Source organism: Idiotropiscis lumnitzeri, chromosome 6 (assembly GCF_059441095.1).
Source record: "Idiotropiscis lumnitzeri isolate Australia: NSW breed Sydney's pygmy pipehorse chromosome 6, RoL_Ilum_1.0, whole genome shotgun sequence".
NCBI classification, from domain to species: domain Eukaryota; kingdom Metazoa; phylum Chordata; class Actinopteri; order Syngnathiformes; family Syngnathidae; genus Idiotropiscis; species Idiotropiscis lumnitzeri.
Window position 1 is genome coordinate 22,309,355 of NC_142396.1, and position 18,715 is coordinate 22,328,069.

The window sequence follows — 18,715 nt, forward strand, 5'->3', positions numbered from 1 at the left end:
GCTGTGTACTGTAGATTATGAATACATGTTCAGAACTGGCAAGTATTATGACATCATGGTGTTGTGCGCAGAGAGCCCATTATGACCAACGTGCCAAAGCAAACTGCATAATGCCGGAATTAGAGATCACACAAATTCACTATTTCTGAAGTCAAAACCCCTAAAATTGAACGATTTAATCAACTTTTATGCCCTTCAAATAATGTACAAAGCATATAACAATATGCTGATAGATAACAAATTAAAAAAAAAATCAACAAATGTTAAAGGACAAAGAAGTTAAATACAATATAGGAGAGAGTAAACATTTTGAGAAGCGACATGTCTGTACTACCCTAAAAAAATGTCGATCACTTAGTGGCTAGGCTGAATACAAGACATGAAAAATAGCACTTCTTTCCGTCAGTTTAAACGATGGCTCAAGTATAATTTACTGCTTAATTATATGCAAAATGAGTTTTGTAAATAGTCTGACTCGGCCAGGTAATACCAGTTAATGCTAAATATAACAAGATTTTAATAACTAAAATATGAACTTGGGAATGTGTACCGTTTGGTGGGCGTTGTACACAATTATATACATTCATAGTTGTGCACATGCACAATGTGTTTGGGCACAGTTGTTTTGAATGGTCTTTCAGCCAGAGAATGGATGGAAGTGTTTGAGAGCAGTGACACGGGCTTTATTCAAACAAGTTGATTTGAGGTCCGCAGTGACAAAAACGTCGTCGCAAGAGCAAAAACAAATATGTACTAACTAAGAACAGTGGACAGGGCCACGGAAGAAAGTCGGCGAGAACCAAGGGATACAAAAGGCTATTTAAAAAAACTAAACAGAACGTGCCAAAGAGTTTGTAAAAGAAATAAATGTATTAAGTACTCTTGGTACGCAGACTACTTTTAAAACAGAAACACAAAATAACAGCAGAACTGAATTTAACCAACCTTAAATTCTACTGGAGCGGAGACAAATTGACACGACACTAGCAAATGCAGGATTTGGCAAGCCGCAGGACAGGCAATGCTCCGGCATGTTCTCTGGTTCAGGGCTGAACCTAAATGCTCAACACGACTGATTAGCGCCAGCTGAATCGGACTGATTGTAAGTGCTTCCGTTTTGTGACTCCGCCCATCACTCCGCCAGGATGGACTGTGGGTGGAGAGAACACATTAGCAACAGGCAAACAACACTGGACATGACAATGAGTTTCGGTGATACATGCATATATTGTACATTGACACAAACATGCACATGCAGTTAAGAGGAATAGTATCAAATTCATTGTGATCACTGTGCACAGCTGATCTGCAACTATGGGGAACTTTTGGTTGATTATCCCTGCCAAGGGAAACAAATGATCAAGTGTAAAGATCTTCATCCCCTTTCAACCCTGCACCGACGATTACATCTTGTGTTCCTTAAAAACATAGGAACAAATTGCCATTATTTGTTGACTATGCAGAAATGTAATTATTACATTTATATATATGTATATATCATTATTATTTTTGTTCATTTTTTTTCAGGTATATGGTACAACATCCTACGAGGAGTTGCCAAAGTGGCTGTCATTATCAATGTAAGTAAAAATAATAACTTTTACTTCATTTGAACTTGATTGTTACACCATTTTACATAATATAATTCCTCACGTGTGAACTCAGATTGATTACACATCCATAATATTTTCTTCTGTAGTTCCTACATTAAATTAGTTCCCGCAAGAGAATTTTGAATTTTACTTGTCATTCTCAGTAAAGTGCAGCCATTGACATGCAAAGCAAGACGCAAAGGTGGCACAGGTTATTTTGAGGGCCCCGAAAACATGGGTTGTGAGGAGGGGGTGGGGTTGAAGTTTATGCCACCTCTCTATCTCAGCAGGTTGCCCCTTGAACATCCACGTTCAATGTATTCAATCATACATGTCCCAAACTTGGGTGGTTTGGGGAGCTGGAAGGCAAGTGGCAGCTGGTGGAGGTTAAGTGGGGGCGGCTCTGTGGATACCCGCCGCCGGGTGGATGCTCCTTGGCCTCACCCTCTTGCACTCCTCTGTATCATTACATTCAAACACGGTTATTGCTTAGCCTTGTAGACGCGCCTTGGAGCAAGCTATGCTAATGCTAAGCTAAATTTGCTCGAGATGCTTTAACACATCATTTGCAAAATTAATACAATATAGTGTGTAGTTTAAAAACAGCATAGAGTGATTACTGCCTAACAAGCAATGATAGAATATGTTACATTGTAAAGAGTTAAAAAAAAGGCTGAACATCCTACCTTTTATCTATTGTAGTAGGATACTACAATGGCACAACACCAGCAGGGTGACCAAGCCACAAGTTTAAAGTCACACCTGTTTTACTATCCAAGCAACCCTATTTCCGCTTCGCAGTAATGACATAAAAGGAACATTTTGTCAATATTAAGGGGAAAAAAACATTAATGGATTTTTTTGTTGCAGTAAGACTGGGATGTGTGTCTGGCGGAAAAGCGGAACATTGGTTCCATGCATCGCAAATATGCTTTGAAAATTATTAATTGTAATTTCAAGGCATGTTTATTCAACTCATTTTTGTAGTGGACACAACCGAGTTGGTCGACTTTTTTCCCAGCTCCAGCCCGAATCCTATTAGGAGGACTAGTATCAGAGCCTAAGCTGTGTGTCGAGGCGAGCCTGACTATATAAAATTGGAACTTCTCGACTTCGAACACCGAGAGGTGATATCCCATGTTCCAAGAGCCAGCTTCTACAGTTGGGGAATTGACCAAAAAGGTCACCACCTTCGGCCACCACCCAAATTCTACCTTTCAACCCAGCTCGCTTACCCAGCTCTTTATGGACCTCACCCCCCATGGCACCTCCCACAGGAGATGAGGAGTAGGTGGACCAACATTACCTATCGGGGCTTAGTGCCTAAATGGTGAGGGCCCATCAACCAGGTGCTCATGATCGAGCCACACTTCCAGACCTGACTCCTCAGGGCCACATCCAGGCGAGGAAACACATCACCCAATGATATTAGTTGACATGGGGTCATTTGAGCCGTGGTTTGTCTGGTCCCACAACTAGAACCTGTTTGCCATGGACCAACCCTAACCCTATGGCTCAGGGAGGAGCACATAAAAGTCTTACTCAGTAAAATGTCATTCTTGTTATTCTGATCATCCCTCAAAGGCAAATTCACTTTACATTCACAATTTGCACATGGTATTCTATTTACATTCAGGTGAATTGGAGTAATTGACAAGGTTGGGAGAAAGCCCAAATTCTACTCACTTGTACTGCCAGCCAATGTAACTGGTAGTGAATGGCTTGGGTGTTAATTTGTTGTTGTCATACGGTAGAATTTCTATTTTGTTTGTGCGTGTATGCACGTGTGTGTATGTTTATGTTACATTCTCACTGTCTTACACATACAAAATGCATTATCAGTCATATTCAGTATTACTCCCATTTGTCCTAACTCTTTGAATACCACCTCTAACAACACCTACTCACCTACAATTCCCAGGCATTTGTCATCTCCTTCACCTCAGACTTCATACCTCGGATGGTCTACCAGTACATGTACAGTCCTGATGGCACCATGCATGGATTTGTCAACCATACTCTCTCCTATTTTAATGTCAGCAATTTCCAGGATGGGAAAGAGCCCATGGATGCCTTGCAACTTGGCTATGCAGTTGAGATATGCAGGTGGGAACTCAATCTCACTTCTAGTTGGTTATTTCAAGAAAAGCGCAAAAAGAGATTACATTTACCACTTCAGCCGAGATCTAAAATTCTCCAACCAGCTAGCAAGTTATGGCTAAAAAAAACAGGATATACAAATTGTAATTCCAAAACCTAAAATGAACAACAATGCCAATCACTTTTCTTAATTATTACTTCTATTAACAGAGGTTTGCAATTTACAACATTTTGACGGTCCATGATTCGTCATGGGCACCCGTCCATCATCATCAGTCCATAATTATTTCAAGTCAAACCCAACTCGAATCATCAGTTGATCATCCGGTCACGTTATTTTAACCATCATCGCTTCCACCAGTAAATTTCATCGGTCCGCCAGTACATCTCCCAGCAGTCCGTTAGTCTGTCCCGCACCCCCAAAAAACGTTATACATAGTTCAACAAGATGAAAAATGTGATTAAAATGATAAATGCAATGCACAATATATCAGCGTATATACATTATGCATATATATGCTTTATATGCACACAAATAAATTTCACACTTATTTGGCAATCTATTGAATTGTGGTGCACACAGGTGCTGCGTGCTGCCAAAACGTTTTACTCTCAAGTTTTGCTTGCACCTTAACCAGAATCCTGTGTGGCATTGTTGCCAAAGGTACAATCCGGATGGTTTGAAGTGCATCCTAAATCCTTGTGGAAACCGAAAACCCAGTGCCCATGACTATCAATCAATACGTTTCCTTCAACTTGGTTGTTGTTGTTGTTGTGGTGGTTGTGTTAGTAGTTGTCTTTTTCTTCTGTCTTTTAGAGCTTTTGCTGCATCACTGTCACCTGATGAAGTGTGAGGCTGTAAAATACCATTTCACAATCTCCTAACCCTACTCTTTCCAAAAATAAAAATAGAAATTTAAACCTTGACTCACAAGAACTCCTTACAAAATGTCTCAAGTATTCAAAGCTACTTTCTTACCTCATAGCCCATTAAGTCGTACTTAACACATGAGTCCAATAACGCTCAAATGTATTTTTGGTGCATATCACCACCTACTGTACATATATAGACAATGCAGTCTACTCAAGCAAGTAGGCCGTTATAACAAACATGCGGGACAGGCGGGGGCGTCTTTCCATAAATTCGTCAGCTAAATGGACGTCCAACAGTGACGAACTGAGAGGTCCGTCTGTACTTGACCCAGTTAATGACGATACACTGACGAACGAAATCCCACTTCTCTGTACTTTCTTTAAGTTTCTAGCCAGTTGTCATTTGTCCCAAAAAAAAATCGGGCTTCTATCATTGACGGTTGAAGGACCGTCCGTAAGTCTGACTAAATGCCCACCTCTAATAATAATGTAATCAATCATTAATCTATTATACTGTAGCTACTCTGAATTTTTTTCTGGGCAGCATGCCATGACTTGAGTGAGAAAAGTTCAATGATCAAAAAAAAAAAAAAAAATCAAAATATGATACATTCTGTTTGTCTTTATAGATACAAGGACTACAGAGAACCACCTTGGTCAACAACTCCGTATGAGATTTCAAAGGAATTTTGGGCTGTACTGGCTATTCGGCTGGCTTTTGTAATTATTTTTCAGGTAACATTTGTTTATGTGGCTATTTTACTGTATGTTTCCATGCATATTATGCTGTATGGGGATGGGATTACAATTACAAAATACTTTGTTGAATAAAAACATTCAGGAAGTCAACTTCTTAACACCGGCGATAACAGCCCCATAAATCAGTTGGCAGCACCTGCCTTCCAGGAGGTGCTTTCGACTCTATTATGTGCTCATCTGTTATGTCATTGCACCGTTATTCAATATCATCATTTTTATCAAAACTGATAGTGTGAGTGTTCGTGTGTGTATGTTGTCGTGGTTTGGGTAAGCTTATATTATAAATGACAAAAATGTGTGTTTTGCATGGTAAATAGTCCTTTATAAATTGTGCGTCTTCCTGGACTGGTGTTACAGAATATGTTTTCGACCCAAAGCAGACTTTTTCACTACACTGTGGGCCCGGTGATCAACCAGCACATCTACAAAGAGATGCTTGGTGTTTGCTTCGTTCAGTGCGTGAGAAGAGGCAGAATTTGTAGCAGTACAATTTATGGCCTCTGCAGGCTCTGGGTGATTGTTTGCTTTTTCCCAAGGTCAAGGGGTTCATCAATGGTACCCATTTCAATAACGTGATGACTTGAAATGTTCCTGGAAGAATTGTTCCATTGAGTGTATAGCGTGGCAGACAAGGCGCTGGATTTAAGAGGGTTAATTAAAGAGGGAAAACCTTTTGCTTGTAGTTTCAGTTTGAAATACTGAATATCTTTTGTGACACTCAGCAGCACACCTATACAGTATTAAAAAATTAATTGTGGATCAAATTGCCACTAATTCTGACGGATGATGAAAACATCTGATTCCCTCTTTGTTTTCAGAATGTTGTCATGTTGATGAATGACCTTGTGGACTGGCTAATCCCAGATATCCCAAAAGACATCAGCCTCCAGATCCACAAGGAGAAGATTTTATTGGTTGATTTATTCATGAAAGAAGAACAAGTGAAGAGCATCAACCTTGAGAACAGTGCCTCTGAATCGAACAAGCGGAGCAGGAACAACAACACAGCAGCACTGCTGTATTTGGACTCACAAATTAATAACACCTATCAGCACAACTAGTGTCTAAGGCAGGGTACACACATAAAGACGATTGGGCTATTTTTTATCCAGGTTCTGCCCCTTCCTGACCAAGGACATCAAATGTCCTCCCAACTACTACCAACTGCAGATTTCTTTTGTCTGTTTGGTATTTCTCACAGCCTGATGGTGATGGCTAATCAATAAATCAGCGATGTATGTATGCCTAATCACAGAGCATGGGGGGCGCCAAAAATAATCTTTGCTAAGGCATCACATTGGCTTGGGTGGGACCTTTTCTTTATTTTAGAGAAATCACGTGAACATGCAAGATTTCTGCCTCTTTCTAGTCTTGTGGTGAAAGAGAATCTTATGATGCACTGTGTTAAGTATGTCGGATCACATCACACACAGTTATGTATGACCAAAAGTATACAAGGCCAGATTTTTTATCTTTATGTGTGGGGTCTGAAACAAATAAATATTCATTTGATGTTTGAAAAAAATGCTGTGTGTACAAAGCCTTAGCTAGCAGCACTTGGAAAAAGACAACTTGTTCAAGCCATCTTAATTATTCTAAACATTCCAATGGTTGGGAGAGCAGCTAGCTGATGTGTGATTACAGCCGTGTCAACTTTAAGGCGTCGTGTTGAAATTTTGTGGCTATTCTTAAAAGCATGCATTATTTTGAGAATATGTCCAAGAAATTCATTTCAGAATGCAACTTTTCATTTCATTAATGCATGCATGCATTTTTGTAGTGTCCATTCATATTCAAATGCACAACCAGTTTGCAAATGTCGATGAGTACAATTTCAACAGCAGTCGAAGAAACAATCATTTGAATATGGCCAAAGAAGGTTATGATTTCACGGAACTTGGTGGGGAACTTACAAAGAGAATCCTCCTTCTGATCGGCAAATTGTCCAATGATTTTCGGGCAAAACATTTTATGTGTATGGTGCTGTCTTTTTATGTACACTTTTTAAAATACAATATTGCAGTTTTACTCTGATGACTCTTCTTAAACCACCATTGCCTGCTCGTCAAATATTTTTGTTGTTGTCAATTTTAATGTATGCATTTCCTTCTGTAATCAGTTGTTTTAAAATGTAATGGGAATTATATCATCTACTATATATCTATAGTAATATTTGTATTCATTACCTTTATTAATTTCATTTTAGCTGGTTCCATCCTCAAGTTTCACAATTTGTACAGACAAGTTACCACCTTGTGTCCTTAAGGACAGCTCCAGCTGTTGTGAAATGCACTATAAAAATAAAGTTGTATTGTATTGTATTGTTTTGTTTATTGTTTGGTCTTTCATATACTGCACACATTGTCTTGACATCACACCCTAAAAAAACATGACAATGTCCGTATAAATTGTGTTTTGAGAAACTGGAACAAGTTTACCACTTGGATTAACAGTGGCTGTACAGCGTCAAATTCTAATATTTTTGTGCTTAGCTCCTCGAATAAAGATCTGAGCTCAAGAAAGTACTTCTCTATTCCATTTATTCCATGGCAACTTGGCAACGAAGATGAGATCCGTCAACTGATTGGACTCTGGGGTGCGCATCGGATCCCATCAAAAGACAACTATATAAAATGTGTTGTGTGCAAAAGGAAGAACACTGAGATTTAAGTTGCTTCTAGTTGTCTTGTTTGGAAGCAAAAGCAGAGTGCTAGTACTAGACAGGCGGCACAGTGGGCGACTGGTTAGCATGATGGCCTCATAGTGCAGAGGTCGTGGGTTCGATTAAGGCTCCACAGCCTTCCTGTGTGGAGTTTATATGTTCTCCCCGTGCTTGCGTATTACGGATTCCTCCCACATTCCAAAAACATGCATGGTAGATTGATTGGACACTCTAAATTGCCTCTAGGTGCGATTGTGAGCGCAAATGGTTGTTTGTCTTTGTGTGCCCTGCGATTGGCTGGCAACCAGTCCAGGGTGTACCTCGTCTCCTGCCCAGGAAAACTGGGATAGGCTCCAGCAACCCATGCCCCTCGTGGAGGAGAAGCGGTTCAGATAATGGATGGAGTGGAGTCGGCCGACGTCGGATTGGTATGTTGAGGCCTTTATCGGCCTGATGATTTAGAGTATTTAAGCGTGAGTTACACAGTGACATGTCAAACTTTCTTCCAGGCAGAATATCTCAATCCCTGCTCTGAGTAGTTACTTTGTATTTTTGCTGATACAGGTTTTACTTTTCAACTTCCGTGTTATGTGACAAATGGAGCTAGAAATAGCCTTTTATAAATAGAAACTAATGTTTAGTAAAAAAAATGAGGTTGTTGCATCTTAATTTCAATGCCAACATTGGTTAGCTGGGCTATTTTAGCATGCTGGCGTATCTTGTTTTCATACCTTTGATGCTGACAATATTCAGGGATGTGGAAAAAAATTCATAAAATATATTATAACCGCGCATATACTATGTGGTATGAAAATGCGATTAATTGCGTATACTGTATGTCTTGTTTCTGTGGAAAAAAACTAAACCTTAAATGTAGTGAAACTGCTGGGATTAATGCGGATCAACGGTAAATGTATACCTGACAGTCACAACTGTGACTAAAACTAACGTTTTGATGTTCCATAGCAAGTGCTTGGTGTCATTTTTGAAGATTGTAATAACTGAAAAACTACAACAATTAGAGCATTATTTCAAAGAGAACCAAGTAATACAAGAAAGATTAAACGATAAAAATGTACAATTACAAACATATTGTGGAAAAAGAGCAGAAGTATATTAAGGAATCCAACAAACTGGGCTGAGTGCAACCATCAATAGAAACACATCTAACATAATAGACCAAATTCGCACAGTGACCGAAAAGCCCATATCAAGGAGTCCAGTAGCCTATACTCCCAAATGGTGAAAAAAAAACATTTAGTAATGATACCTCGACTTTAAAATGTTTAGAATTTCCAACCCATTGTCCAACAATACCGTTAAATATAAATGGCTTACAGATGATTTGATATTGAAATAAATAAATAAATAAATGCATCAGTGGTCTGCCTGGATAATATTGCTTTTGCAAGCCGCAATAACACCAATTGTCAACCGCCACTCTTTGATATTTTGAGGTTTTTAATGGCCACTCAGCAGCGCAAAAACATACACTACATTGTGTAGCAGACTCTTCCGCAAAGAACCAAGGCAAAATTTAGCTCCTTCCAAGTATTTAAATATCTTGGTCTTTCATTTGTGATGTCCAGTATCACTTTAACATATTACTAAGACACAATGCTCTTTTATATTTGCAAACATATGCAATTTACAACAGCGCTTGAATAACTGAGGGAAACTGTCTACATAATTGTCGACACATTTCAGGCGACATTAGGCGATACCTTTACGATTAAAAACAAAAAAAATCTCCAGGCTCTTGTCCGTGACATACTTTGGCCATAATGCACGCACACAAGCAAGAATGACTACTTATTTAAAAAAAAGAATTAGTAGCCTTGAACAAGCATTATTTTGTGGTTTTCATATCAAAGACACAATCCAGAGATTAAAAAAAAGGTTACCTGAAAAGTAACCTCACAACTAATTCATACTGGAAAAGACATTAGAAAAATAAACACCAGTTACAGTTGTGTCTGAATTGGGAAGCATTTTAAATTAAATTCAATACAATACAACTTTATTTATTAAGCGCATTGCACAACAACTGGAGCTGTAACGCTGTTATATAAATTAGCGGGACATTAGCACACAAATTAAAAGACAAACAATAGATACCATAAGAACAGCAAAACAGCGACAGTCTCATGTTGAAAGTACAAACAAGGGGTAGTAAAAAACATTTGTTGATTGATATTTCTTGGGACTCAAAGATTTCATTTCATTGTCAGTGTTTCTCCAAAAATCACGCAGCATAAGGATGTGAGGGTCGCTGCCTCCTCAGGAATAGAATGTACTGCTTTTTAGCTTCTTTTGTTTTGCTCTAAGAGAAAAAAAATTGAATTTTAACACAAAGAAGACAGAAAATGATGACAATCTGTTAACCATATACAGTGCTGTCAAAAATACTATTTGGCAATGCATTTCTGTTATTTTTTATACAATTGGACGTTTTATCACCAGATTTGAATATTAGGACTAGGGCTGGACGATACGGCTGAAAAGTGTAATACGATATCAGTAGAACAATCTGCTGCACACCTTCCCAAAACGTGTTACACGCTCCAGACTATTTATCCACTCTCTTTTATATGGCTGAGTCATAAAGTCTTTTAGATGTCATTCTCACTACTTTTGTGACCTCATGAGGGAGACGTCATTGCACTCTTGAAGTAGATTTTAATCATTGTGTTTCTCTCTCTTGTGTTTGTGGCATGATATGCTACATTTTGAGATTGTATAGCCTATTTCACATATCTAACAGCGACTATTGGAGTGATTTCACAAGTCAACAAATCTGATTATGGGCGGTACGATGGTTGACTGGTGAGCACATCCACCTCACAGTGCAGAGAGGTGAATGGTTTGATTCCTGTGTGGAGTTTGCATGTTCTCCTCATGCCTGTGTGGCTTTTCTCCGGGTACTCCAGTTTCCTCCAACATTCCAAACACATGCATGGTGTGTTGATTGGACGCTCTAAATTGTCCATAGATGTGATTGTGGGTGTGGGTGGTTGTTTCTCTTTGTGTGCCAGCGATTGGCTGACAACCAGTTCAGGCTGTACCCCATCTATACTATCCGGAGACGGCTGAGATAGGCTCCAGCACGCCCGTGACAATTGTGAGAAGAAGCGGCTCAGATAATGGATGAATGGAACAAACCTGACAAATCAGGCCTGGGTGTGGCCGGAAAAAATTTAATTCAGCGTTTCAAATATTGTGGTTAATGAGAGTTAGCTAACGATTTAACAAGAGAGACAATTACTTTTGACTCACGATCTGAAACATTAAGTGTGATAAATAATTAGGAGAAAAAATGAAATAGGAAGGGAGCAAACACTTTTTCACTGCCCTGTAGCTTTTACTTCAATATGAAAAAGTCTTACCTCTGCTCACTTGTGCTGCATTCTCTAACACACTGATTTGATGTAGGAGGTGGGTAAGGGGCAGAGGAGAGCTTAATGTTTGTGTGCGTATTGTACAGGAGTCCTTCGGAGTAGAATTCTGCTTGTTTTTTCCTTAGTTGACTGGAGGAGGAATACAGTTCTTCTTCTGTGTTCTGAGAGACATACATGAAAGGATAAAGACACTCATAGAAAAAAGAAAGATACACTGTGTAAAGTATGTTTGTGTACTCTGATATTGTTTGTGTACTCACTTCTGGCTGTAGTACTTTTATGTCAACCAACAGAGAGGCTAATTCTAAGTTTTCATTGTAGCCGTTTTTTAGAGGCACAGAGCGGTAACCTAAAAAAAAAAGGAAATAATCAAACAGTTCTAATAATAACTTTCAAATTAACACACATACACTACAAACGTATTAATCTTCAACAGCCGTTATTTTTTGGGGGGAGAACAGATCACAAGGTATTTCACATTACGTACACGCGAAACTCATTTTTGTATGTGGCATTTCACATTACACTAACTTACTTAATTATTTAAAACAGAGATTCATGTGAAGAGCAGATGTGAAGCTCGTTCTCACCTGAACAGATACCTTTGACAGGAAAAGTGGCCTGAGCAAGGAAGTTTGGATCTGAAAACATGTCTTCCTCATTGACCACAAAGCGTAGGAAAGTGAGCTCGGGCTCATACACTTTGAAGCACACAGACTGTGTTGAAGCTTTCCACACCGGGTTCAGACCGTTGTCCCCTACAGCCAGCAGAAAGAGAGACATACTGTATTTTGCCCTGTGTCACATTTTCATGTTTTGTTTACGAAAACATTCAAATGATCTTGGCCTACGATAGACACTGGTCTTGGACTTTGCTTCCGTGTGACCACATAGTTCTATCTCCACAAAAGGACTAGAAATTGAGCGTCCAAGCTTAGGCAAGTGTCTGGCAGCAATCACCTGCAAAAGACAAATAAAACGTGATTTTTTTCTTATTTTTATTCGCATCATTGCTTTTCTTATGAAAAAGTAATGTGTGATGCATAAAAGTATTTAAAAAAAAAGAACGGAGATAATGTAGTTGTAAAAGTGTTGCATTATAACTCTGGCACTATTCAGAATTAAACAATCACATTCCAATTCATTTTGAATGGGAGTCAACATACACCTCTCACCATCTAAAGTGCGTCTGATTAACCCTAAATAAATTTTGGATGTTCTACTATGGTATGCTATTCCCTAACATTTTTGTAAATAGATCTTATAGCACAAGTCATGGTCCATCCATTACATGAGAGGAGTCTCGATGTTCGAAGAGATGGGGGACTCAATTTACTTGAGTCAGATTCAAGTTGCTATTTTTAGGACTTGCAACATGTTTGCCAAAAATTTGGGAAGGAGTTGTTTTGACTTTGGCCTTGGTATCTGAGCAGGTGGACTTGAAAAAAACCATTTACAAACGTGTATTTCAATCCACAGATGTGTAAAAATAATTTGTATCTGTATCCAGAGTCACAAATGAATAACATGAATCTGAAAATTCGTGACCGAAGTCACAAATGAGTAATGACAATCTAAAAATGCGTGACAAAAATCTTCAAATGTGTACATTGATTTGCATGTGCAAACATATGGTTAAACACGTACAGAAATCCATAAATGCACAATCTGTAAACACTGGGCCTCTTGATTGGCTGCATTCTTACATGTTACTTTTGTTACAGTCCTGCCGTGGACCACTCAAAAATTTGTGTGGAGGTTAGCAAATGCGTGTCTGGAGACTTGTGTGTAGCTCCGTAGCTACACTTTCAGACCACAAGAGGACGCTAGTCCTCTTCCAGTCCAATAGCACCGATATTCCCAATTTGGCTCCAATCCCGTTGACCCGGAATCTGTTTTTGTGCTTTGGGACAAGGAACACGGATACTCTCAACCCATGGGAAAGTACAATTTATTTACCATTCTTTTGAATTGGAATAAATGCAAATACATACATTTGTTGAATTAGATTGATATAAAAAGGCAAGCTTGAGTTTAACACTTCATGGATGGTCAAAAGATGAGTCAACCAGTTATCCTGTACATCATATCTAAAATAGATGCGGAAAACACATATTTTAAACAAATTTTTTCGGAAGTATTATATTGATCTGAGGGTGCAGGAGCAATATAATGTCCAATATAAAATATAATAAATACTTCAATGAAGAGGTGCCTGTGAACTCAAACAAGCTGGACTTTTTTTACCTTTATGTAAAGTTGTCATTTTGACGGTACGTTGATTCTGCCTGACAGTGACAATATGCAAAAGTTGTACATACCAGAAACTGTCATTTTGCTTCCTTTTTTAAAGAAATAATCACACACACAAACTATAAGAACACTCATGATAAAATAAATCCAGTAAACAAAACATCAATTATCAATAAAGACAAAAAACTGCTGCAAAGTCTATATAGAACTTGGTCAAATCAATTTGATTTTGTCTACTTGAAACCGGATTCTCTGCGTCAATTCATATAAGCACTTCAGGCTACCCGTGATTATATTTAATAAAATAAGGACATTATATTAAAGCTGACACCTTTTTAGAAAGCGAGTCTGTTTCTCAGAGATGACAGACCCATTCAAGTCGATGTGCCGAAGCTTTCACAATAATCTTTGTACCAACAGTTATCAAAGAAGATGGCCTATAAAATGTACAATGGTCTAATTATTGTGAGAAAGTACTAGCATGGGTTTTCTCTTCATACAAATGATATAATTAATTATGTGTAATAACATTATTAAAAGTGACTTCAGAAAATTCTGTTGGATCAAACTGGTAGGCCTTCACATAAATCATAACCTAAGAAGTAGCACTCATTTTCAATAAGGTTGATGACCCGCAATCTAGTCTAGGGGTGTCCAAACTTGGTCCTCATGGGCTGCTGTCCTACATGTTTTAGATGTGTCCGTCCTGCAACACACCTGATTCAAGTGATCAGGATCGTTTTCAGGCTTCTTCACAGCATCGTAGATGCATGCCATCAGGGACAAAAGCGGGCAATCTTGTTGTGATCATCTCTGACGAAAACAAATGAAGGCAGGAGGGACTATGTCTCATGAATGAGACATAATGGCAGCGAAATGCACTCGGGGTAAGAACGTGGGCTTTGGAGTCATGGGGCACAGGTTCAAGTCCCACTAAAAATGGCAACTAGTTGTGCGAAAGATGTCGTGCTGGATACTGTTGAGGAACCCTTGAGTTAGGCATCGTCCCCAACATTTTTTGTACACCTTTCCAACACACACATTGTGTGTGTGCTCTGATTTAATTTGTGATTTGAAACACACAAAGAAAAAATATACCCTGACAGGAACTGTTGGGCATCTCTACTTAGATGTCCCGACAACTCATACCAGAATGAGTGATATGATGGATGGATGGAAATAAATGCTTTCCCATGAGTACATCATTCTTTTGAATGGTTGCATTTACAGCAATGAGTGTGTTCAAACATACCCTAATCACAATGTTGTACTTGACGTCTTTCTTCTCGTAGTGGGGGTCATAGCGATCAGAGCGCATGAGCTCCGGTTGTAAAATGTAACCAGTACGTCCATTCATACTGAAGAGGGTATGGTTCAGCTGGGTGTATTTATCTGGGGGAACATATCATCATTATGGAATCATTATTGAACAATAAATAGATGGGTTTTTTTTTTCTTGATATTTTTTAAGACAGTAAGGTTGATACTGTGGTGTTAAAGAAAGAACAAGCCACAACAATCACTGATTTAATTCAAACTTTTATCTTGGCTGGGCAATAGTTCAAGTGCAATATGTCTATGTATAGTTGCGCGATCGATATCAATACAAAAGAGGTTTGATCAAAATTGAAAGAAATCTAGAAGCAAATCCCGACCTTGGTATTGAGCATATTGTAAGCAGAGGCTAAGGCATATGTGTCAAACTCAAGGCCCGGGGGCCAGATCTGCCCCGCGACCTTATATTTTGTGGCCCTCAATGGGCAAATCATGTGCGTCAACCTCCTGTTTCTAACACACTTTTTTTTTTAACAACATTGAGATATGAGACATTGCCATTTATTTGTAACCAATCCTCCCCTTTTAAAATACATTGAAGAATTGTTGAACTAACAATTACTGACTGGCTTTGCATCAATTTGTTGTGTGTATGTGATAATCTAAGGTGATCATACATTTATATGGGTTCACAGTCATAACGGCCCTCTGAGGGAAACCATAACTACAATGTGGCCCGTCCACAAAAATGACTTTGACACCCCTGGGCTAAGGTGTGGTGTTACAGTTGCAAGCATAGAAGAAGACACTTAGCGCACCAAAGAGATTTTTCTTTGAATCCTTTGATGATATTATGGACACTGATGATGAAATCCATAAATTTCATGCAGTTATGTAGAATACATTTTCTTAAACTGTTGGGCTCTTTGCTCACCACATTCACCTGTTCACCTGTGCTATGTTCTAGATATTTGTTTTCTTTTTTCAGATTTGTGATGCCCCTCTGCCAGCTTTTTTGGAACATGAAATGAGAGAATATTTGCAAAATAAAACTAGCAGTTTGAACATTCAGCACCTTGTCTTGTAGCGTATTCAACTGAATAAAAGTTGAAAAGGATGTGCAAATCATTTTATAAAATTTTTATTTACAGTTTTCACAACGTCCCAACATGGTTAGAATTGCGGTTTGTAATTTCTGGAACCCTCAGTGAGACTTTTGCACTTGTTGGCAGCTATTTTTGCTCAAACCTATAATTCTACAGTCAGACTGAATGCATCACGATACGTTTCTGACGGCGTGTTTCCTTTTATAGTCAATGCAGTTCGCGTGGACGGGCGTGTTTACATGCTGGGCAGCGTTTGAAGCAAAAGTTTTTCTCCTTCGCCCATTTTACCATGTTAGGTTGAAGTGAACATTTGGTGATGGCGACAGCCAGTCGGCATTGAGATTGTACTGATCGCAGAATAAGCAAAAAAAAAAAAAACTAAACCAAAAAAAAAAAAAAAACAGACAGACACACAAACATGCAGCGTCGTGAAAAATAAATAATGTGGGACAATATCATTGTGGTCTGTTGCAGCAAGAGGTACACAAAGCAGCCAGCTTCCTTTACTGACTAGGACCAAGACAAAAACGGGGCAGGCCTGGAGAATTGGGAGCAAGGAAGTTAGAGCATCTTGTGAGCAGACTGAATTGTTTGCAGTTGTTGAACTGTCAACCAAGGCAGCGTTTAGCGGCCAATACGACAGGTGACCATATGGGCTTGCGATGTTCATACTATTTGACATTTTCTCCCTCACATGACGAAGAGCCCCTTCTCCTGTGTGCTCAAAGCAACCCCGGCGTAGTCATCCCCGTGAACAAACACACGTGAGACAAGTATTGCGACATTTCACATTTGTTCTGAACGTAGCATTAAGCAAAGTGTTCCAGCAGTCATTATCCTACCGCTAGGAGCAATCAAGCTCCTTCACTATGGAAAACATTTCAAGATAGTGAAGGGCTGCTTACAGCTAAATATGATTTTAAAAAAAAACAAAAAACATTTCTCTTCCCCAGGCCCGATATCAATTCAAATAAGAAACACAAATAACCAGGCCTATCTAGACAGAACCCTGCATTAACCCACCATTTTGGAATTGGCGCCACACCAGACCCTTCACCCGGGCAATTGCATCATCTGATCCCAGCCAGGGACAGGTGTCAAGTAGGAAGCAACAGGATTAAGCGAAAGCAAGGATGCTGAAAAGCCAGGAGCAGAACAGAACACAGTCTGAAAGCATCAGGAGAATGTGCCAGACCCGCCTTGATTGTCACACGCTGTCTGTTGCATTCACCACTGTGTCTGTATTGCTTCCAATCAAAGGATAGAGCATTGAACTGGAAGTGGTAGCTATCAGTGGTGCCAAAAGATTCATAGTGCAATTACTGATATTAGATTGCCCTTGATTATCAATTGACAGCCAATGTTTTAGTAATGTCCGATGATCGTAGAACAGCAGCGAGTTGACAATTTGGGCGGCACTTGAAAGAAACAATACAATCTGTGAAAATGTTAAGAGCAATTAACACCAAACCACAGAAACAGGTGCCATCTTGAAAGCTTATAAAAGTGTTCATCCACAGATGTTTCAAAAGTTATGGCTAATCATTGCTTTTGGCCTGACATGAGCGTATAACACTATTTTGAAAAGGTTGATAATCGCAGCTCTATTGTTAGCCGGTTTGCAACTCAACCCAGATAATTACCTGCCGTCTGGAAGTTAAGAGCCACCATGTGACAGCCAACTGCCCATAGAGGGTAGGGATCATAGTTAGACGACTCCACACGTTGTGCTTTTGGGTAAATCCGACTCAGTGCCTTGTTGTTATACTGCAAGAAATCCATGGAAAGGCTCTTTCCTGGTGTTTTATTCTCAACAAACGAACGGACTTCTTTGCAGTTGTAGCAGTCTGCAATGACAGAAAAAAGTAAGTTTAGAAGGTTTACGCTCCACATGAGGGTCATAACAGAATACATTTTAATTAACAAGCTGTGTTTGTGGGCTGTTGTCCAAACAGGGACAAAACTGTTGTTACTGCTCTGTTAATGAAACGCAAATAGAGAAACAAACAATAATAATAATAATAACAATAACAATAACAATAACAATAACAATAACAATAACAATAATAATAATAATAATAATAAAATATAATAATAATAATAATAAAATCAGATATTGCTTTGCAAATGTGGTTCAACAGAATTATAAAAAAAAAACTAACAAACTCATGAAACAGGCCTGGACAAAAATAACTTAATTAAGTGCACAACATTATGCGTCAATTATTGCAATCAAACACATTTTGTGACTTTAATATGACTTCTGCACCCTCCCACCAGCTGTTTTGGCCCAATCTTCATGAGTAAACTGCCCCAGTTGTCTCAGCTTTGTTGGATGCTTTCTACAGACAGCATGTTTCATGTCCTTTTTTTAAGAAGGGTTTAGAACAGGGCTGAGGCGGAACGGTGGCCGACTGGTTAGCACGATGGCCTCACAGTGAGAGACAGCATCGGGCGTGGGTTCGATCTCGGCTCCGGCCATCCTGTGTGGAGTTTGCATGTTCTCCCCGTGCTTGTGTGGGTTTCCTCCGGGTACTCCGGCTTCCTCCCACATTCCAAAAACATGCATGGCAGGTTGATTGGACACTCTAAATTGCCCCTAGGTATGAGTGTGAGTGCGGATGGTTGTTCGTCTCTGTGTGCCCTGCGATTGGCTGGCAACCAGTCCAGGGTGTCCCCCGCCTACTGCCCGAAGAT

At 39.2% G+C, this 18,715-nt stretch overlaps 2 protein-coding genes across 4 annotated transcripts in view; one reads left to right on the top strand and one right to left on the bottom strand.

The window, feature by feature from the left end:
• The window catches only part of LOC148335906 (anoctamin-1-like), a 56,866-nt gene extending 49,272 nt beyond the window's left edge, over positions 1-7,594 (top strand). The window contains exons 21-24 of the mRNA XM_088298444.1: positions 1,528-1,580; positions 3,514-3,698; positions 5,195-5,300; positions 6,143-7,594. Coding sequence (XP_088154570.1) covers positions 1,528-1,580; positions 3,514-3,698; positions 5,195-5,300; positions 6,143-6,385 — 587 coding nt within the window. The 3' untranslated portion in view covers positions 6,386-7,594. The remainder of the gene's footprint in view (positions 1-1,527; positions 1,581-3,513; positions 3,699-5,194; positions 5,301-6,142) is intronic.
• A 2,255-nt stretch (positions 7,595-9,849) lies between these two features.
• The window catches only part of LOC148335907 (1-phosphatidylinositol 4,5-bisphosphate phosphodiesterase gamma-2-like), a 67,975-nt gene continuing 59,109 nt past the window's right edge, over positions 9,850-18,715 (bottom strand). For 2 of the 3 annotated variants that reach the window (XM_088298428.1, XM_088298429.1), the window contains exons 27-33: positions 17,662-17,865; positions 14,890-15,029; positions 12,236-12,344; positions 11,975-12,142; positions 11,645-11,733; positions 11,373-11,545; positions 9,850-10,309 (exon numbers count right to left, since the gene is read on the bottom strand). In XM_088298428.1, coding sequence (XP_088154554.1) covers positions 10,267-10,309; positions 11,373-11,545; positions 11,645-11,733; positions 11,975-12,142; positions 12,236-12,344; positions 14,890-15,029; positions 17,662-17,865 — 926 coding nt within the window. In that variant the 3' untranslated portion in view covers positions 9,850-10,266. Of the gene's footprint in view, positions 10,310-11,372; positions 11,546-11,644; positions 11,734-11,974; positions 12,143-12,235; positions 12,345-14,889; positions 15,030-17,041; positions 17,155-17,661; positions 17,866-18,715 lie in introns of those variants that run through there. The other variant, XM_088298430.1, reaches the window with a different exon arrangement.